This window comes from Gobio gobio (genome assembly GCF_949357685.1).
Source record: "Gobio gobio genome assembly, chromosome: 5".
Classification (NCBI taxonomy): domain Eukaryota; kingdom Metazoa; phylum Chordata; class Actinopteri; order Cypriniformes; family Gobionidae; genus Gobio; species Gobio gobio.
The window spans coordinates 42,615,108-42,637,831 of NC_137101.1; the positions used below are offsets into that span (position 1 = coordinate 42,615,108).

The 22,724-nt window shown below is 39.5% G+C and overlaps 2 protein-coding genes across 2 annotated transcripts in view; both read left to right on the forward strand.

The window, feature by feature from the left end:
• LOC307126305 (uncharacterized protein) overlaps window positions 1-18,886 on the forward strand; it is a gene marked incomplete at its 3' end in the record, with an annotated part of 32,586 nt that extends 13,700 nt beyond the window's left edge. Inside the window, exons 3-6 of the mRNA XM_079816768.1 lie at window positions 3,767-4,930; window positions 7,649-7,747; window positions 13,028-13,217; window positions 18,091-18,886. Coding sequence (XP_079672894.1) covers window positions 3,767-4,930; window positions 7,649-7,747; window positions 13,028-13,217; window positions 18,091-18,886 — 2,249 coding nt within the window. The remainder of the gene's footprint in view (window positions 1-3,766; window positions 4,931-7,648; window positions 7,748-13,027; window positions 13,218-18,090) is intronic.
• Window positions 1-22,724, forward strand: part of LOC307126546 (uncharacterized protein) — a gene marked incomplete at its 5' end in the record, with an annotated part of 1,586,879 nt that overhangs the window by 1,122,484 nt on the left and 441,671 nt on the right. The gene's annotated exons all lie outside the window — the stretch shown is intronic.

A 22,724-nucleotide genomic window follows, 5' to 3' on the forward strand; every position in this document is an offset into this window, starting at 1 on the left:
TAATATAGAATTGGTAGAGCTTTCAAAATATTTGCAATGAAGTTTGATAACAACCCATAGACAATTCCGGTAACATTGGATAACACGATTGAATCCAGGAAAGAGACATTAGCCAAGTAGCATGTAACATCACAACGTGAGGAATATCTCGTGATCAACTCAATGGATTATGTTGATTTTGGACTCATTTCAATCGGGAGCATCAACTGTAAGTACTGATGTGCTGTTTTCAACGATCGGAGCATGCTTCATAAAGTAACAAGCCTAAACGGCACTTTAAAACTACATTTGTTTGTACTTAGCTTATGAGCGCCTGTGTATTGTATAATGTGTTATGACTCAATGAAGAATATCTTAAGATCTAAAAGACGAATTATGGTGTCCTTGGTATCTAATCATGAGAGTCTGCTGTAAATAAGGATGTGTCATATTTAACGATCGGAGCATGTTTCAGGAAGTTACAAGCCTAAATGCAACTTTAATGCTACATTTGTTTGTACTTAGCTTATGTGCGCCTGTGAGGCTGTAATATGGTATAACTCCACAAGGAATATTTTAAGATCTAAAAGACGGATTATGGTATCATTGGCCGCTTTTTAATCGTGAGAGTCTGCTGTAAATAGGGATGTGTCATTTTTAACGATCGGATCATGTTTCATGAAGTTATGAGTGAAAACGCCAAGTGTTAGCAACTGCTTTTTTTTTTACTCCGCTCGTGTGCGTCTGTGCTGTTTTGTGTGTTATATTTTAATGAGGGATATTTTAAGATCTAAAAGACGGATTATGGTATCATTGGTCTCTTTTTAATCGTGAGAGTCTGCTGTAAATAGGGATGAGACCTTTCAAATGACATATGACACATGACTATCTGAGCTGTATGATGTTTTTGACACATTGAAGTACATAATAATTTCCCCCCTCCCCCCATAAATTATGATTTTTTTTTTCATTTTATCAGCAAATAACTCAACACTACTTTGGAGATAATCATAATGGCTACATTCATTTTAAAGTTTAGACTCTCAGCTTTCAAATGACACCTATTTTGTGTTGATCAATGCAGTAGTTTTGAAATATATGACAATTAATTTTTTCACAGCTAGGTGGCGCCCGCGGGCGGTACACTCCGATTTAGATGAATAACTCAGCGCTCGTTTAGAGTATCCCAAAATGGATAGATGCATTGAAAAGCTGAGATTCTAAGCTTTAAAATGATACCTATTTTATGTTATTACATTCAGTAGTTGCTTAGTAACCGCCTCGAATTTTTTTCGCGGGGGTGTGTCCCGGGGCCGGGACACTTCGGGTTTAAGGGGTTAAACTATTTTCGCTGCTGAAATAGAACAAAAACAGTCAATCACTCTATGATGAGTGAATCTCCTGCATACATCGCACGTTCATCTCTGCTTTGAGTTTAGATTACAGCAAGAGTGAGCGCGGCGCGCGCTCTGAACAAAACCTCTGGCTACTCTGAGCACCTCTGATTATGAAACATTGCATTCATAAACTAAATATAAACACGTGTGATTGGTTATAATGCGCAACGCGATTATAACAGATGGCTTTTGAGAAGACTATAATAAGTTCAACAGCCAGAGTGGCTAGTGTGCAGCCAAAATAACGTTACACCCGCAAATGGCGGTTGTTAATGTCAAGCCCTGATTATTATCCCTTAAAGGTCCCATGGTATGACATTTTCAACAGGTTTTTCAACATTAATATGAGTTCCCCTAGCCTGAATATTGTCCCCAAGTGGATAGAAATGTTGATCGGTGTAAAACCGAGTTCTGGCTGTCTTTCTCTGCCTTTGAGAAAATGACAGGCCAGACTAGCCAATCCTGAAGTCTCCTGGTTTGACGTCCAAGCAGGAACAGTTACCTCCCTTTCCTTCACCCAGAGAATCTGGCACGCCCATGCAAACGCTCCAGAGATCATTGCTTGTGAACGAGTGAATGATGGCAGTTTCAAATGAAAACAGAAGTCTTTTTTCAGTTCCTTCTGATCTGTGATCAGTGATTTCTGATGTGTAGCTAATTATTTATTATTTGTGCACACTCAGCGGCTTCTCTCTCTCCAGACAGAACGGTGTTTTCTATCTTGTGAGTCAGTGTTTTTGTACATCCTCGTCGCGTCTATCTGTTCTTAAATGTGCATACAGTCGTTTCTGCTCAACATCAGTAGAGTAACATCTTTAGAGATAAACCTCACACACGCCGAAGCTCGGCCTTCAACATCCCCGACCCCCAGTACTGCATCTGGCCCACAGCGGAGGCACCAAACGCGGCCAGAGATTAAGCAGACGGGGGGTAAGCGTGAGGGTATCCGGGCTAGGCAGCTTTCCCCACAATAAACTGGATTACATTCGATTACTGCTGTTGTGTCTTTGTTTGCGCTGTGTAAGTTACTCAATGCGCGTCACTGACGCTTTTCATATGATTGGAACATATCTAGAAATAATACTTTAATCAACACTTACTAACTCATTCATCTCGCTGTAATGGTTCATTGCATGTGTTACAAAGTTGGTAGAATAATGATGAAGACGGAAGACGGCGTGACTGGGACTCGTGTTTATTCAGAACTCTCAGATACAAACACAATAAACTCGCGCTGACAGACAGCGCTCTCACAACTCAGTAGTTACTATAAATAACTTTGTTAGCAATCGCTCCGTCTCCGTGATGTCCGGTTCGCGAACAAATCATTCCTTTGAATCGGTTCTTTTTAGTGAACCGAACCAGTTCCCCAAATCGGACTGAATTGTTCTAAACGGTTCGCGTCTCGAGTCAGCGCTGATCCATAATTTACTAAAGTTACTAACTTTTTGACATGATTGACAGCCCCTGCGACTAGAAATAAACTAATAACCTGAAGTATATGCTGTAACTACAACAGTTCACCCTGAACTGAGACATGCTGAGAGAACTGATGAGAGTGAACTCAGGTCCTGGCAGCAGCTTGTGCGTCGTAGACCTCGTTAAACCACGCCCCCTCCGCTCATTTCAAATGCAAAGATGTCAGCCAATCACAACAGTGGGCGTTTTTACTGAAGTCTCACAGCAGACACGCCTCTTGAAACAGGGCATTCAGCCACAGGGCAAACAGCAGTATAGAAAAAAATGCCTTTTATTTCTAAATTATGACATTTTATGATGTAAAAATCATACTTACAATATAAGTACACCTCAGGAAACACTATAAAATAATAGAAAAATGCCATGCCATGGGACCTTTAAATGTTACCCTAGTCTTTCTGAATTTGTTCGTTCGCTTCACGTTATAATTTGCCAGACGTAGTTATGGTATTGAGTGAGGTCAAAGTCCACTTGCCTTGCGTTTGCAGATTTGAAGTGTTTCCCCTATTACAGCGACTTTCTTCTGGCACGTTCTGCAGACAGGGTGACCATCTTCGATTAAGTTTCCCTCAGGACTTTTGTAAACGCCAAAATATGACGACCGCCTCAGATTTGGTCCTTTTAGAGGCTGAACAATCCCCTGAGTGCTGTCATTCTCATTCTAAAAGCTGCGCTGCGCCAGACTGACACTGACTGGACAAGATATACTGCGAGTTTTCACAATCGTGATAATCACACGCGGTTTTAATGATAATTTAATTTTATACGATATTACTAACCGTCACTAAATTTTATCGTGGTTTATCGTGAAACCGGTAATCGTTTCATCCCTACATGTTGGTTTTAATGTTTGTTGATTAATGCCATTAAACTGGGGTTAACTTGTATTCGTCTCTTTTTTTTTACTCCAGACCTGATGCCTCTGAAAGATGAGAGTGGAGTACTAGATGACATGGAAAAAGATCAGTATGAGAAATATGATTTCATAACTGGAAAAAAATCATTTAGTTGCTCACAGACTGAAAATACTTCCTCTCAAAAAAGATCAGAAAAGACTGGAACTAGAAGTAATTTCTCCTGCCAACAGTGTGGAAAGAGTTTCACTCAACATGGAAGTCTTATAGAGCACATAAGAATTCACACTGGAGAGAAGCCTTTCACCTGCAAACACTGTGGAAAAAGTTTCAGTCAACGTCGAAACTTTATAGTCCACATGAGAGTTCACAATGGAGAGAAGCCTTACACGTGCCAACAGTGTGGAAAGAGTTTCAATCAACATGGAAACTTCAAAGTCCACATGAGAGTTCACAATGGAGAGAAGCCTTACACCTGCCAACAGTGTGGAAATACCTTCACTCAAAAAGGAAGCCTTAAAAAGCATATGAGCATTCACACCGGAGAAAAGTCGTTCACCTGCCCTCAGTGCGGAAAAGGTTTCATTCAGAAAGGAGCCTTTAACAGGCACATGAGAGTCCACACTGGAGAGAAGCCTTTCACGTGCCCTCAGTGTGGAAAGGGTTTCAGTCAAAAAGGACACCTTAAAGACCACATAAGAATTCACATTGACGCAAGCTCTTACACCTGCCAACAGTGTGGTAAAAGTTTTAACAGAAAAGACAACCTTGAAGTCCACATGAGAGTTCACACTGAAGAGAGCACTTTCACCTGCCAACAGTGTGGAAAAAGTTTTAACAAAAAAAAAAACCTTAACGCCCACATGAAAATTCACACTGGAGAAAAGCCTTACTTATGCCCTCATTGTGGAATAAGCTTCAGGCAACTAGGAAACCTTAACAGGCACATTAGAATTCACACTGGAGAAAAACCTTTCATATGCGAACAGTGTGGACTAAGTTTCAGTCATAAAGGAAGCCTTGAAAGTCACATGAGAGTTCACACTGGAGAGAAGCCTTTCACCTGCCCTCAATGTGGAAGATGTTTTACACACAAACCGACTCTTAATGTCCACATGAGAACTCACACTGGAGAGAAGCCTTACACCTGCAAACACTGTGGAAAGAGTTTCACTCATAAAGGAAGCCTCAAAGTGCACATAAGAATTCACACTGGAGAGGGTTCTTTGACCTGCCAACAGTGTGGACGGCGTTTCACTCAAAAAGGAAACCTTAATACACACATGAGAATTCACACCAGAGAGAAGCCTTACACCTGCAAACTGTGTGGTAAAGGCTTCACAGCAGCACTAAGCCTGAAACGACATTTGCAAACTCATTCTGTAAAGAAATTGAAAAGTTCTGAATGTGGTAAGAGGTTTAGAAAAAGGAGCAGTTTAAAAAATCACTCATCTATTCACTCTGGAGGAAAGCCATTTAAATGTGATCAGTGTAATAAAACATTTCTTTTGCCTTTACACTTAAAGATACACCTAAAAGTGCATGTGGATGTGAAACCACATTCTTGCTCTTTGTGTGGAAAGAGTTTCAAATGGCTCGGCAATTTGAAATGGCACCAGAAAATACTCATCTGTTTAAAATCAAAGCTGCGTTCACGCCACCGCTAAATGTGGGACAAATCTGAACATTCCTATAAAGTTTGAGAATTAGCTTGTGGTAAATGCTAACATCCCGATCCCCCTTTAAATAACAGGCATTCTGGATCCAAATTTACCCTACTATCCCTCCGACACATTGGCCCTCATTTATCAAAAGTGCGTACACCAAATTTCCAGCGTACACCTGGTGTACACCCAAAACCACGGTGACTGAGATTTATCAATATGGACGTTGGCGTACGGCACGCTCAAATCCTACGCCAGCTCAGGAGGTGGTGTACGCACGTTTTGAGTTATTGCGAAAATGCGCAGAAAAACAATTCCTAACACCACAAAACGCACTGACAAAGATATGCTATATTATGACCCACTGTAAAAAAACAACAACAACTAAAGCCCTATTCGCACGGGATAAGTATAATCTGGGGACCTCATGTGATTTAGAAATTCGCACGGGATTGTACTCGAATTTACTGACTTATCTTCCGGATATGATGTAAAGACTTGAAAATGTTTTTTCGTTATAGATATAGCTGTATGGAATTATAAACAGTCGTATCGATATCATTTTGATTGTTTTATAGTAATAAAAATAATTTCGTTCAATTATAGAACAGACGCAATTAAAAACTGAACTGAGCAATATAATAACAATATACGGCGGAAGATTGTTTCAAAGCTAAATGTAAAAGCGGCCATTTAAGCGAGTTGTCATTGTACTGTTCTGTTTTTGTGTTTTTCATTAAGAATAATATTAAACACACCATTCAAGCGATTAACTCCCAAATTGGTGCTCATTCTAAAGTGAAAGTATAATCCGCGCGACCGCACGGGAATTCATAACGGTGCACATATGCAGCCTAGCTCCATTCTCCGTGAAAGATAAAGATAGAAATGCGCACAGAAAACAAAAACCTTGCACAAATGATATACGATCCGCCTAATCCTGGCCAAATCACAGAGATGCCGATTCGCACGGGACTATATTATCAGAAGACCTCTGTGTTTGGCGAAATATGGTAGGTCATGTGAGGGGGAATTTTTTCTTTACAAATTACAGACATGGCCGATTCGCACGGGATTAAGATCACAGACATTCTCTGCAGTTATTACAAATCACCAGAGGTCCCCACATAATACTAATCCCGTGCGAATAGGGATATAGTAATTATAAACTTAAGTGTTTATTTTTGTGCAACATGGACTTCAATGTTTAATTTGTGTGACTTTACTAAAGCATTTGATTTGTAGGCATATGTATTCCTCCAGTTGCGAGCCTGTGCGCTTTACCTGACGTTTCGGGGTTAGGCCCGGCAGCTGCGCACGGACTGGGACTGAAAATTAATTCAGACTGACAAAATAATAAAAATGACATTCTCCTTCTTTTAAATAATAATAAAATAAATAATAATAATAACGACATTCTTCTTCTAAATAACAATAAGCGTCGTTAAATAAAAAATTATGATAAATCATTATAAGAAGAATCTTACAAATTGTCATGCAATTATTAATGTGAATGAATGGTTCTCCACATCACATCATCATCACTATTGTACACCCCAATACATGTGACGTGATACGAAATTAAATGCTAATTGTTTCAAAACATGTGCTGTAAAATAATGCATTGTGATAGGTAATGACTCTGGCTCCTCTTCAGTGCCGAGACTTTGTGGCGATCTTTATATCTGACCACTTTTTTTTATTTTTTACCTACAATAAACAAGAAAACTCATACTTAACTTGATCACTATTGGTCTATATTAAGCAATAAAACATTACTACATCTGCTGGAGTGCGCTTCTCAACCCCCACACTATTAACAGTATTCGTAATTTGGGTCCATATTTTGTTTTTGTGGGCGCCTTTAATCCCACTCTTTAAACTCCCAAATAAAACAATTTTGTTTTTTCCACTTCCCTGGTGATGGTCTCGATCTCCACGTCGGAGAAGTTTCTCTTCTTTGCCGTCTTCCGTGTGTCCATGGCGTAAAATGAGGGCGTGGGGGAGGCAGAGACTTGAATATATAGGGGCGTGTTATTCTAATGACGATCATTTTTAGCCGCGGCATTTATCAAGGGCAGGTATTGCGTACACCTGGATTTCAAAGGTGCGCACAGCTTCATAAATCAGGCGGTGAGAGGAGTGTAAGCATAATCTTACGCCAACATATACGCCCGTTTCTACGCAAGATTGATGAATGAGGGCCACTGTGCGTTCATTGGCAACTTATTTTTATGAGCAGTTGTCTGTGAACTCATTATATTGACTTCCTCAGAGTACATGGTGGGCACTAGTGCTTCCTCTGAGGATGAGGCAGGCACAGATTCTTCCTCTGGAGATGAGGTGCACACTGGTGTTTCTTTTGGTTTTCTTTGTCAGACGTGTTGGAACTGGGGCTCAATGTGGGGTCCATAATTTCCCACTGGCCTGAATTAAGCCCACACTCGTTCTTCTCAAGTGATGAGCGTAAACAATCTTTTACCTCTATTTATTGCCCACCACCGCCCTGCGAGGAGGGCTGTGATTAGTTGTGGGAAGTTCGGATCATTTTACTGACTCTGATCTTTGAGTCTCGTTCAGCAAAATGAACAAATCTTTTTTCGAGTCATTTCGCTCATTTCAGCAAAATATAATTAAAATGACATTAAATAGCCCAACCCATCTAGTACTTATGAAAATGTTGATTACATTTGTAAAACTAAATAAAAATAAACTATAGGGTACTGCAACCAAAGCCAAATGATAAGAAACTGAAACGTTTAATTAATTGATTAGTTGTTGGGTCAGGCTATTGCAGTCTAACTCTGTTAGTTCACCTCACCTCCTGATCCAAGACATTCTTTCTTTTGCAACTTCATATTTATCACGTTTGTTCTCCGCCTCTCGTGTCTTCGAACTCCTCGAGACGTTAGTTGTCGACTCGTCTGTGTCTGACTCTGATCTGGGGCTGGGCCGGGCCATGCAGTGTTGCCAACTATTTTCCAAGGAAAGTAGCTAAAGCCAGCCCAAAAAGTCGCTAGATGACGTCATGTGTCAATTAGCATATCCGTGACGTCACCGCGTCGTCCTTGCGTTCTGTCTGCCTAATGTGTTTTCTCTTAATCCATGCTCACATACTGTATTTTAAATGAATACAATACAGCCAACTGTCTAATAAATATGTTCTCATTTCCTATATACAGTAGTACAAGTATGATATAGTGAATTAATTTTTTTTTTAACAATCTGAGAGATGTCTGAAACTGGATGAACTAAAGCTCTGCGAGAGTGAGTAATATAAGTGATAAGCACAAGAGAAGAATGGAAATCATAACGGGTCCAACTAAATTCTTTAAATATAAAACAAAGGAAGCAGATAAGTGATTGGTCCGTGGCACCCCTGTGTGCTCATGTGTAGCTCGCTCACGTCTGTCAGCTGCTGTGTGTGTTCAACGGCACGCACTGCTCCTCTCAGCCACAGCCACTCACTGAACAGGGTAAACGCAGAGAGAGGTGTGACGGCAGGGAGAAAGCAAGACCTCGCGCTCGCAGAACAGCACTGGCGACTTTTGCAAAATAAAGTAGCTGACGTTTGTCCAAAAAGCCACTAGATTTGTCGCTAGTCGCTTTTTTGAAAATAAGTCGCCAAAGGGGTCTGAAAAATCGCTAAATATAGCAACAAAGTCGCTAAGTTGGCAACACTGGGGCCATGTGACACAGGTCCGGGAACAGAATGAGTAGTTCATCTTTCGAGTCTCGAGTTCGGGTTTGAGTCTTTCGTTCTTCCTGTCAGTCCCATAGAGTCTATGCTGTCAGTAACGGAAACAGAAAAGATTAGTTCTTACGAGTCTTTCGGATTTGACGTTTGAGTCATTCATTATTTTGCCACGTGACTTGTCAGCATATTGAACACTAGTTCACAACCTTTTTACTAACAAGCACGTAGTTATTTTTTTAAATTTTTTATATATAATTCTCAGTTAATATCAGACATAATATATGATATACAAATATGGGAAATATATTGACTATTAAAGTCTAACATCACAAATTAAAGTCAATTAGACTATTACTCATTTTGAATCATATAGCACAAATACACACATACATACTATATATATATATATATATATATATATATATATATATATATATATATATATATATATATATATATATATATATATATATATATAATGTAATATGTATTTGTATAGGTGCTATAGGCCTATAAGCTATGTTACAAAGGTTTAGGTAACATTTTTAAACTGATTTTTATTCATTAATAACACAAGGACAACAAAATTATATAACAACTCAATAGAGAAAAATAAAATACAGTTGATTCAAAACGAGTAATAGTCTAATTGACTTGAATTTGTGATGTTAGACTTGAATAGTCAATATATTTCCCATATTTGTATATGTCTGATATTAACTGAGAATTATATATAAAATATAAATAAAAAATAACTACGTGCTTGTTAGTAAAAAGGTTGCGAACTAGTGTTCAATACAGTGAGTCATATTAAAGTTTTGTTCAAAATGAACGAATCGTTCATGAACAACGCATCACTAGCTGTGATGAGCTCATCATACTCATCTAAGGGGCTGAAGGGTTCTGTTTTTCCGTGAACAAGTGGGCATGGTTGACATGCTCGGTTTGATGGTGGCAAGAAATGTTATTCAAAAAAAGTGTATAACTGAATGGCGGTTTGTGTGCAACAGCTAAGCTGGTTGCCTTAGTTTTATAACATTCATTAAATGTATTATTATTTAAAACAAGCTGTATGCCCAGTGGCAGTCTGTCAGAGGGAGAAAAGGAGACAAAATGATTCAAAATGAAAATAAGTTGATGACGTTAACTGTATGAGAAAATCTAAAACTGTATTTTCACATTTAGCATCTGTCTAGTCTTTAAGTGTGTTTTGTTATTATACTTTTATTCATAAATATACTAAAGTAAGTAAATTATCTTTTAATATTGACAGCTTGTGCCCTGGCAATACAAATGTAAAATGTCTTCATGTCTAAAATGTATTCCTCATTTGACATAAAATCATACCTGTAATAAACACCTGTAATCATAGGCACTGGTTTGTTTTTTATATACATATAAAACACATTTTTATTTACCTCTTTCCATGAGCAAATGATAACTAGGGTAATTATACAGAAGCAAGTTAATTTTCACATCCTCATTACTTAGTAATTACGTTTTGTGCTGGAACAGAGTTTGCTCTACAGTAAATGTTCTCACTGTACCATATGACTGAATCTACACTGTAGTTGACCTTTTCAGATGAAGGGTGAGCTACAGTAATGTGGACGTCTCTACCATGGTAATGCCTCTGTCACATGGAATACTGTAATGTAAAATGCTGTAACTGATGCCACCTGTCTCCTACTGAAGCATCTCTGATCAGCCTGATATTATGTCATATTATTTTCTCTCTCTCTCTCTCTCTCTCTCTCTCTCTCTCTCTCTCTCTCTCTCTCTCTCTCTCTCTCTCTCTCTCACTCTCTCACTCTCTCACTCTCTCACTCACTCACTCACTCACTCACTCACTCACACACACACACACACACACTTATGAGGACAGTTAGCATTAACCATGGTTTACAAGGACACACCTTTCGCAGCATCATGGAATCAATACAGTTATGCATTTATATTATCATTTATACTCATATTCATTTATTTGTACTTTTCTGTGTGAAACATGGAAATGAGGGAGGTGGTCCTTACAATTATTTTTTAGTGAACATTGTTTTTCAGAAATTTAAACAATACAGCTACTTATGTGATCCTTTGTCACTGCATAGTAATCAAGCCCAGAACCATCAACAATGTCATCAAATTCTAAGTTGATGCCACCTAGTGCCACCCTTATTTATTGTTTAATTATTTATATTTATTTCTGCAGATTCGGTCTTCCATGTAGTGTCTCTATATCACAGACATTTTGTATAAAATTGTGTATTAAAAAAGCTAAAAATAACAACAACAATGCCGTAGCAAATTCAATTCAAATCAATTCATTAGAATTATCAATATGCTCAGTTATTTTCACTTTCAAAGTATTTCTGAATAGATCAAAAAATACACTCCTTTGTTTCGGACAAAGTGCCTGATATTTTGGATCGTTCGTCCATGCTGATTTTTTCTCTCCGTATTTTATATTTATAAATTAAAACCGCCTTATTTTAGATGAAAGTCTCAGACAAAAACTGTTAGTGTCTGTATTTGTAGTAATGTTAAACATGTCCTCCCATACCATGATTGAGCTGACACACACAAACTGACAAACTATTATTAAATATTAGTCATAGTAGGTATTATTTAGCATAATCATCATTATTATAATACATTAAAACAGACTCATTTTAGATGAAAGTCTCAGACAAAAACTGTTGGTGTCTGTATTTCTAGTAATGTTAAACATGTCCTCCCATACCATGATTGAGCTGACACCCACACTGACAAATTATTAATTATTATTATTAATTTTAATATTTGTCATAAATAAATTGTCCCAGGTTAGAAAAACTGTCCGTGGTGAAATGGGCCGAGCAAACGAACAACTTTGAAATAAATTGTTGCGGTATCCGGTTATAGATAAACATCATCCATGACTGTTGACAGTTTTGTTCTGTGGGAAGGGTATGAAAAGTCCTCACATCCCCTGCACAGCTTGGAACATAACATTTATTTCCATGATCTTTTCGCTATCCTCGCTTGATGCTTGTTTCTTCACAATACATGCAGAACTCACGATGATTTGGCTGTAGAGTTTCTGCCTGACCTTGAACATGTGCTGGCATATGCAAATGTTGGGGGCGTACATATTAATGATCAACAGTCGTTACATATTAATGATCCCGACTGTTGCAGTGTTTTTCACACACGATATTTACAAACCCGATTCCAAAAAAGTTGTGTGCAATCTCATGAACTTATATTTTCTTCACAATAGTATATAGATAACACATCAAATGTTGAAAGTGAGACATTTTGAAATGTCATGCCAAATATTGGCTCATTTTGGATTTCATGAGAGCTACACATTCCAGAAAAGTTGGGACAGGTAGCAATAAGAGGCCGGAAAAGTTAAATGTACATATAAGGAACAGCTGGAGGACCAATTTGCAACTTATTAGGTCAATTGGCAACATGATTGGGTATAAAAAGAGCCTCTCCGTGTGGCAGTGTCTCTCAGAAGTCAAGATGGGCTGAGGATCACTAATTCCCCCAATGCTGTGGCGAAATATAGTTTAGCAATATCTGAAAAGAGTTTCTCAGAGAAAAATTGCAAATAATTTGAAGTTATCAACTACAGTGCATAATATCATTCAAAGATTCAGAGAATCTGGAACAATCTCTGTGCGTAAGGGTCAAGGCCGGAAAATCATGCTGGATGCCTGTGATCTCCGGGCCCTTAGAAGGCACTGCATCACATACAGCAATGCTACTGTAATGGAAATCACAACAAGGGCTCAGGAATTCTTCCAGAAAACATTGTCGGTGAACACAATCCACCGTGCCGTTCGCCCTTGCCAGCTAGGGTAAAAAAAGAAGCCATATCTAAACATGATCCAGAAGCACAGGCATTTCTCTGGGCCAAGGCTCATTTAAAATGGACTGTGGCAAAGTGGAAAACTGTTCTGTGGTCAGATGAATCAAAATTTGAAGTTCTTTTTGGAAAACTGGGACGCCATGTCATCCGGACTAAAGAGGACAAGGACAACCCAAGTTGTTATCAGCGCTCAGTTCAGAAGCCTGCATCTCTGATGGTATGGGGTTGCATGAGTGCGTGTGGCATGGGCCGCTTACACATCTGGAAAGGCACCATCAATGCTGAAAGGTATATATCCAAGTTCTAGAACAACATATGCTCCCATCCGACATCGTCTCTTTCAGGGAAGACCTTGCATTTTCCAACATGACAATGCCAGACCACATACTGCATCAATTACAACATCATGGCTGCGTAGAAGAAGGATCCGGGTACTGAAGTGGCCAGCCTGCAGTCCAGATCTTTCACCCATAGAAAACATTTGGCGCATCATAAAGAGGAATATGCGACAAAGAAGACCTAAGACAGTTGAGCAACTCGAAGCCTGTATTAGACAAGAATGGGACAACATTCCTATTCCTAAACTTGAGCAACTTGTCTCCTCAGTCCCCAGACGTTTGCAGACTGTTATAGAAAGAAGAGGGGATGCCACACAGTGGTAAACATGGCCTTGTCCCAACTTTTTTGAGATGTGTTGATGCCATGAAATTTAAAATCAACTTATTTTTCCCTTAAAATTATACATTTTCTCAGTTTAAACATTTGATATGTCATCTATGTTGTATTGTGAATAAAATATTGAAATCTGAAACTTCCACATTCATTGCATTGTTTTTACAGTCCCAACTTTCGTGGAATCGGGTTTGTACATATAAAAGGAGGAAGCAATGGTGTTTGAGACTCACTGTACATGATGTCCATGTACTGAACTCTTGTTTTCAACTATGCCAAGGTTTTTTTCAAAAATTTTATTCTTGGACACCTTTAAGTGCCGCGTTTATAAAGCCGTGTCATGCACGATTCTCTGCAAAAGTATAGAAGCGAGATGCGAATGCAACAGTCAAACACGGGTGATGTTTACATTAAAAAAGATAGAAAAGTAGCGCAATGGAATAAAAAAACACTCTTTGTGGCATTTAATTGCCCCTTTCCACTCAATTAAAGCTATAGTAACATAAGCTTCCAACCCATTGTGGTAATTAACACATTAATTTATTAGTTAGTACTATGCTGATAGGGAAATAATCCTTGATGACATTTACAGTAATTAATAGCAATTCATAGATCCAACCTATTTATCAGATTCTTTATTAGCTGCTAATTAAGTAATCATTATTAAATTAATTAGGCTAGTTATTCATGGGTCATACACAAACTCATTATCTGTGCATTAGTTTAGCATGAATATTGCATATTGTACCCATATTCTAAAGTTGTGAGATGTCCTCATAAACCCAAGTGTCCTCATAATGCTGGTGAGTAACCTGACATTTTGTCCTTGTAAACCACAAATGCCACTACACACACACACACACACACACACACACACACACACACACACACACACACACACACACACACACACACACACACACACACACACACACACACACACACACACACACACACACACACACACACACACACACACACAGAGAACGTTGTAGTTAATCATCAGTGTTGGGGTAAAACATTACTAGTAACTTGAGTTACATAATCGGATTACTTTTTCAAGTAAAGTAACACATTACTTTTAAAATTTACAACAACATTTGTCTCTTCCTCCCAATTATTGACTGACAGCTCTCTTTTCCAATGTTGAGAAATATCATAAGTGCAGAAGCGTTGTTTGTAACCATGAGGGTTATTCTAGTTTTAGAATAAATGTGAGCATGCATTTACTCATTTTACTTGCACAAGTAAAAAGATTAAATATTCCTGAAAATTAATAAAATCAGTCAAATGCAAAATCAAAATGCTATGCAAACCTCCAATAATTAAATATGTTAAATAAAACAAATATTCTTTATGCACGTAATCTCACTTTATTGACCAATATACTGAAGGTAATAAAAATTCTGATATGTGTATGTGTGTGTGTGTGTGTGTGTGTGTGTGTGTGTGTAAAAAAGCTTTTATATATATTTGTCTTACATTTTATATTATATTTTATAAATGTTATATTATATCCTGTTACTGAAACACTAAAAAACTATGGTGAATACTGTCTGTACCTCTTATTGAGAAAAGGCACAAGTTATCAGTATGTTTTGGGAAACTTTCTGATCAGAACTGGAGCTCAACCAATTCCAACCTCGGATAAACTGTGCATTTGTGTTACAGATCGGTATTGAAGGTGTAGTTTTAAAAAAAAAAAATTAGTGGAGGCTCCACTCCAGGTGTTCCTTTGGGAGTAAACCATGGGACATTGGGGACAATATCAGGGCCTGTCTCCGTTTTCCATCTTTCACCTTGCGTCACTGATTCCTCACAGCCACGGCTACAGCTGCCTTGCCAGGACACTCTACCTTCAGGGAAACTGAAAAATGTGCAAAGCTTTTCATGCACATCATAAGCTTCTCTGCATCCCCTATTTCAGCAGGTGGTAGCACTTCCCCTCTTTCTTCTGCCTCGTCCAGCCACCACTGATTTTCTGATGGATTTATGAGGTAATTGTGATGGATGCACTCTGCAGTGACTATAGAGTCAGCATTTTCTGGCTTTACATTCATCCTTGTATGGAGTACCCTCCACCTGGATAATAGATCATCTACCAGTTGTAACTTTAAAAAAAAAAACAAGCTAGCAGAATGTGCAGGTGACACAATGGTGACTTGTTTCCCATCAATAGCACCTAGACAGTTTGCAAAATTCCATTTTCCCCAAAGATTCGAGGAAATGGCTCTCCTCAGTTGGTCTAGGGAACTGTGATGCCATCATTTACCTCTCAATGGCTCTACAGGTCATGTGAACAAACTTAGTCATGGTGCTCATTCCAGATGATACTGGAAGACCAGGCTGGTGAAGCTCTCCCCAGTTCCAAGAAATATGTGGAAGACAATTGTAGTTTATATATAAAATGTATGGACCCACTTTGTTAGGTGGCCTTAACTACTATGTACTAACATTTTAATTAATAATTTGATACAATGCACCTATTGTATACATACGTGTTTTTACATTGTACTTACATTTTAAAAAAATACCTGCATGTAATTACATCTGTAATTAATTTCTGTAGTTACATTTTTAATTACACTGTTGACATTTCCCTTACACCTAAACCCACCCTTAAACTTACTCATACCACCACACCTGTCCCTAACGTTACCTGAATCCCAACTCAATATCAGCAAAAGTGTTGTGCAATACAATAGGAACACAATAAGTACATTGTACTTATTTTTTGATGCAAGTACATAGTTAAGGCCACCTAATATAACGTGGGACCAAATTTATTTTACAGATGAGATGGCAGTTGGCAGATGCTTTTGCCAGAAACAAGCAAAAAAAAAAAAAAAAGGCCCAGTGGTTCTGCTGGTATCACAATCAGGGAATGGAAGTATGGAAGTAAGTCATGTTTTTTCTGTTGCCATATTTATGAATATACAGTCATGTGAAAATGTTAGGACACCCTATTGAATTCCATGGTTTTCTGTATCAGGACATAACATCATCTAGTGCTTGGCAGGTCTTAAAATTTGGAAAATAAAAAAGATGAACAACAACACATGACATATTACACTGTCATTATTCATTTAGCAAAAAAAAAAAGTCAAAATGTTAAAACCATGGGTGACAAAGGGTTAGGACACCCTATCATTAAATTACCTGTAGATCCATTTTTAGCAGCAATAACTTTAAGTAATCATTGTCTGCATGATTTATCAGTCTCTTTTTGTTCACTCTTTACAACATTGCTTCAGTTTGTTGAGGTTTGTGGAGATTTGTTTATGCACAGCTCTTGTCAAAGCATTTCAGTCAGGATGGGGGGAGGGGGGTTGATAATAATACAATTTTCGTTATTATATAATTATTATTCCTTATCTTACTTTATTACTTTATTTATTTTATTTCCCGACTCATCCGGCCTTTCCAATAGGTTGCACATGAGGGGAAAAAGTAGCTTCCTTCCACTTAAGAAGAGCTGTGCACTATTAAGCACTTTTTATTTAAATATATCTCTTTACATAAATACTATTTTTTTACTTAAAACCTATAATTTCGTTATTTTACCAACCGAACTAATGACTCATCCGGCTTTTCCAATAGGTTGCACGTAGCTTCCTTCCACTTAAGAAGAGCTGTGCATTTAAAGCACTTTTAATTTTAATCTCTTTACATAATTTTTTTTTTCTATTTAAAAGAATCAAGTTTAAGGCGCTGATGCTTGCCTACAGAGACACCACGCGCTCAGCTCCTGCATACTTTGACTCCATTCTACAAATCCACACCCCCACGAGAAGCCTTCGCTCAGCTAAGGAGCGACGGCTTGTGGTACAATCACAGAGAGGCAAAAAATCCCTTTTCAGAACATTTTCATTCAACGTTCCCAGCTGGTGGAATGATCTTCCCAACGCCATCCGAAACGCAGAATCATTGACATCATTCAAAAGTCAACTAAAAACTCAGCTCTTCCGTGACTACTTAACCTCATAAAAAAAAAAAGTTCCTTTCCTCTTTCTCCTCCTTTTTCCCTCCCTACTCTAGCCTGCGCTACACTGAGCAATGTACACGGTCTCAGTATTTCAGGCACTTGTTGCACTTACTCAACTCTTCATGACCAATCGCTTCATGTACCCCCAAGTCGTGAGTCGCTTTGGATAAAAGCCTCTGCTAAATGCATAAATGTAATGTTAAAAGCAATAATTTCAACTCAAATAATGACTCATCCGCACTTTTCAAAAGGTTGCACGTAAGGGGAAAAATAGCTTCCTTCCACTTAAGAAGAGCTGTGCACTTTTAAGCACTTTTTATTTTAATATCTCTTTACATAAATATTTTAACTTAAAAACTATAATTTCTTCATCCGGGCTTACCAATAGTTGCACGTGAGGGGAAAAAAGTAGCGTCCTTCCACTTAAAGAGTTGATACAATGGCGTTGGTATTGGTTGCTAAAAGGGTACTACTTCGCCTATATGGCAATTTTTTTGGATTTAGACCTGATGAGAGTGGGCAGCCAAGGGACCTGACTGAAGTTGTGTGCAAGATCTGCTCACGTGTGATCTGTGCAAAAGATGGACAGACGACCAATCTTCATGACCACCTGCAAGTTCGCCATCCAGCAGAATATGCCACCTTGCCTGCACGTGCTGGGCCTAGCAAAAAAGCTAGCCAGGGTCAGCAGACGATAACTGGGGCTTTTGCAAAAAGCACTAAATATAAAACCAACAGTGACAGATGGAGGCAGTTGACAGATGCGGTAACTCGCTTCCTGGCCAAAGAGATGGTTTCATTCAATACAGTGGAGAAGCCGTCATTCAAGGCCATGCTGCATACCTTTGATAAACAGTCCGAGCTGCCAGGTCGGAAATATTTCTCAAAGACGGCTATCCCAAACCTTTTCAACGAGGTTAGAAGTAACATCACGAAAGAGCTGGGTGATGTAGAATATTTGGCCCTGACAACGGACATGTGGTCCAGCTGCAATATGATGCCCTATATGTCTGTGACAGTGCATTATGTAAATAAAGAGTGGACACTGCAGTCCAAATGCTTACAAACTTGCTTCATGCCCGAAAGCCATACAGCAGATAATTTGGAAGAAGCACTGCGCGAGGCAATTAATGACTGGAAACTACAGGAGAAACAAATTGCCTGTATAACTACCAACAATGGGGCAAATATTGTTGCAGCTATCCGGCAGTTGAAATGGCCTTGGTTAAGTTGCTTTGGGCACAACTTGAACCTGGCCATAAACAACTTGCTTGCGCAACAGAGGGCAAGCACAGACTGAGCTTTCGGGGTTTGCCGGGCAGTCAATGCTGTGTTTTCGCACAGCTGGCTAAGGCGACGAACAACTAACGAATTATTTAAAAAATAATGTAAAAAAAAAAAACATTATTGTTTAAATTATTTAATATGTAGGCCTATTTTATTATTTACTGCGTCTTTACTGACAGGACTGTGCAACACAATGGTGCTCAAAACAGCAAATGGTGGAGAGAATGCTGGAGCAGGAGCAAGCCATCAGACGTGTGTTTGCCCAAGACAAAAGCTGCCGCCCACTCCCCCAGCTGACATGGCAAGACATAAGCGTTCTGGAATCTGTGAACAACGCGCTGAAGCCAGTAGCGGACTTCACAGACATTCTCTCTGGAGAAAAGTACGTAACTGTGTCCTCACTGCTGCCCATGGTGGCCCATTTTGAAGGTGTGCTGGAGCAGTCAGAAGATGATTCCAAACTGACAGCCGACCTGAAACGTGTTATCCTGGAATAGATGGAAGGCAGATTTGGTGATGACACCATCCAGAGAATGATGCGTAAAGCAACACTGCTTGACCCAAGGTACCGTGGGGACCATATGAAACCTCCCGAACTTCATTCTACAAAATCGGAAATGATGGAGGAGATTGTTAGAGAGATTGCTCTGTCGCTGCCAAGGCCAACACCAGGTCCCTCGCATGCTGGAGAAGATGGAGAGGAACCAGACGCCAGCGTCGCCACCGTGCCTAAGAAAAAAAAGTGGTCTTTGGGCAGCCTTCTTGCGAAGAGAGCAGCTGCAGCCACGCTCACTGATGAGCAAAAGGTCGAGTCAGAAATGACCATGTACCTGCAGGGAATGGCCATCGATGGGGAAAAGGACCCACTGACTTGGTGGAAAACGAACTAAAAAAGTTTCCGTTCATGCCAAGATTAGCATGGAAATATCTGTGCATATGTGCTACCAGTACTCCATCAGAGCGGGTCTTCAGCACAGCGTGGAATGTCATTACTCCAATCCGCAGCTTATTAAAACCAGGCAAAGTGAACATGTTGGTATTTCTAGCCAGAAACATAGAAATTTAAACATCGTCTAGGCCTATGTATGTAAATCCCGCGTTTTGAGGTCTATGTATGTAAATCCCGCGGTCTGAGTGTTGTTCCCGTTTTCTTGTACTTAATTCGTTGTTCTTCTGTGTTTTAATAAATTTGTGTTATCAGAATCACCTTCATTCTTTCATTTGATTTGTCATTATGGCCAAGGAAAATTGTCTTTAAAGGGATAGTTCACCCAAAAATGAAAATTTGACATTTATCTGCTTACCCCAGGCCATCCAAGGTGTAGGTGTCTTTGTTTCTTCAGAAGAACACAAATGGAGATTTTTAACTTCAACCGTTGCTGTGTCTCACTCATATAATGCTTGTCAATGGGGTCTAATTCTATTAGAGTAAAAAAAACATGCACAGACAACTTCAAATTAATCCATGCGGCTCGTGACGACACATTAATGTCTTAAGACACGAAACGATCGGTTTGTGCGATAAACCGAACAGTATTTATATCATTTTTTACCTCAAATACAACACCATGTCCAACAGCCCTGAAAGCGCAGCACTTCCGGAAAGGAAGGTCAATGTACACGATCTAGTGTAGAGACATCACTTCCCGTGAGTGAGGTCAAAATAGCGGCCGGGTCATAGATATATACATAGATACCTCATTAGTGCCTGCGTGGATCGCTCGAATGAGGAATCTACGTATACATATCTATGACCTGGCCGGAATTTTGACCTCACTCACGGGAAGTGATGGCAGTCTGGAGAGCTGAAGACATACGTCTGATACAAGGTGAATTAATTGCATAAATACCGTTCGGTTTCTCTCAGAAAGTGTCTTAAGACATCAATGTGTCGTCACGAGCCGCGGGGTTTAATTTGAAGTTGTCTGTCCATGTTTTTTTGCTCTAATAGAATTCGACCCCATTGACAAACATTATATGAGTGACACACAGCAACGGTTGGAGTTAAAAATCTTCATTTGTGTTCTACTGAAGAAACGAAGACACCTACATCTTGGATGCCTTACTGTGCGTCAAGTGTGTCAAATTTCACTCTGGCCGCCCTGCCGTCGACGCTGTAGAAAGATTTGAGGACGCGCTGCCGCTCTGACGTAGTTCGAATGCTTGGTCTTTTCTTAAACTGTATTTAAAGCGGCCGCAAAGCAAACAATCATGTTGATTGGCATTTGTGCAGACTGACTACAGTAGGCTATACCCGTATAAGATAACCTCATGAAATAATTTAAATGTGTTAAGTTAACTTAACAATTATAGTTGCATGTTTGCTAACGAAATAAACCATTTAAAAGCCATTTGTGTGGTGTGGCTTTTGTGTTCATGGAAGTGCTAGTCTTATTTCAACATGCAGTTTATAGGTGCTGGCCTTGGTCTTTAACATTAATTTGTGTGCAGCCTACTTTACAATAACTGTCCTGGTTTAAGTGCAGCATTAATGCAATTGGTCAAATCGGTGTTGTTTTGAGCAAATTAATTGGATTCCCGCTGAAAAAAAGGCTTTCTAGCGCGAAAATGTGAATTTGATAAGAAGGCGTGCAACACCTTTTATATGCAATATCACTATGGATGATCTAGTTGTTGCATTTGGTGTGACTGCTCTACCTGCGGAGAAGACGTCGGAGATCGGTATGGGTGCATGACATTCTCCAAGCCCGTCTGCAGCTCGGGGAATATCACTGGCTGGTGCAGGAGCTGCGGTTGGATGACGACAGGTTCCAGCGGTATTTCAGGCTGGACCGGGACCAGTTTGACAGCTTGCTGTCAAAAGTGGGTCCGCGAATTGTGAGGCAGGACACCAACTATCGGCACGCTATTAATGCGGCCGAGCGCCTCGCAATTTGTCTACGGTGAGTTCATTTCTTTCTCTTTATGTTTTAAGTGGAGTTGAAATTTCCAATGTTGAAAATGTGACAAGTACAATCAGGTGTATATATATAAAAAAATTACTTAAAGGATTAAAAGTGAACTGACTATTATACCATTATATCATTTGATTATTATTGCTTATACATTAAAGGGATAGTTCACTACAAAAATGAAAATTCTGTCATAATTTACTCAAACTCGAATTTTCATTTTTGGGTGAACTATCCCTTTAATGTAACATCAGAATTTTACTGTTGGAGTTTGTTGAGGAAGTTGTTGAGGTGGAAAAATCTAGGTAAAGTAAAAAGTACTATATTTCCCTCTGAAAATGCAGTTGAGTAGAAGTAGAATAAATAGACAAGTGTTTTGTTTATTTTGCCTAAGTAGTTATTAATTTTTTGTTGTTGTTGTTGAAGATTCTTGGCCACTGGAGACTCATACCGCACCATAGCTTTCAGCTATCGTGTGGGAGTGAGCACCGTGGCAGGGATTGTTGGAGAGGTCGCCAGGGCAATATGGGATGCCTTGGTACAGGAGGTCATGCCAGTCCCCACCACTGAGGACTGGTGAAGCATCGCCACTGACTTCCTCCATCGGTGGAACTTCCCCAACTGCCTTGGGTCCATCGATGGCAAGCACGTGGGTATCAGGGCCCCTGACAATTGAGGGTCCCTGTTTTTTAACTACAAGGGGACTTACTCTGCTGTGCTCCTGGCGGTGGTAGATGCCCAGTACTGCTTCCGTGTAGTGGATGTGGGCAGCTACGGGAGGACCAGCGATGGCGGTGTGCTGGCTAACTCCACCTTCGGCCAGGCACTCAGAGATGGGACCCTTGGCTTGCCACAGGATGCTCTGCTGCCATGCTCTGCTACATGTTTTTGTGGCCGATGAGGCCTTTCCACTTCGCCGAGATCCATGCGGCCGGTCCC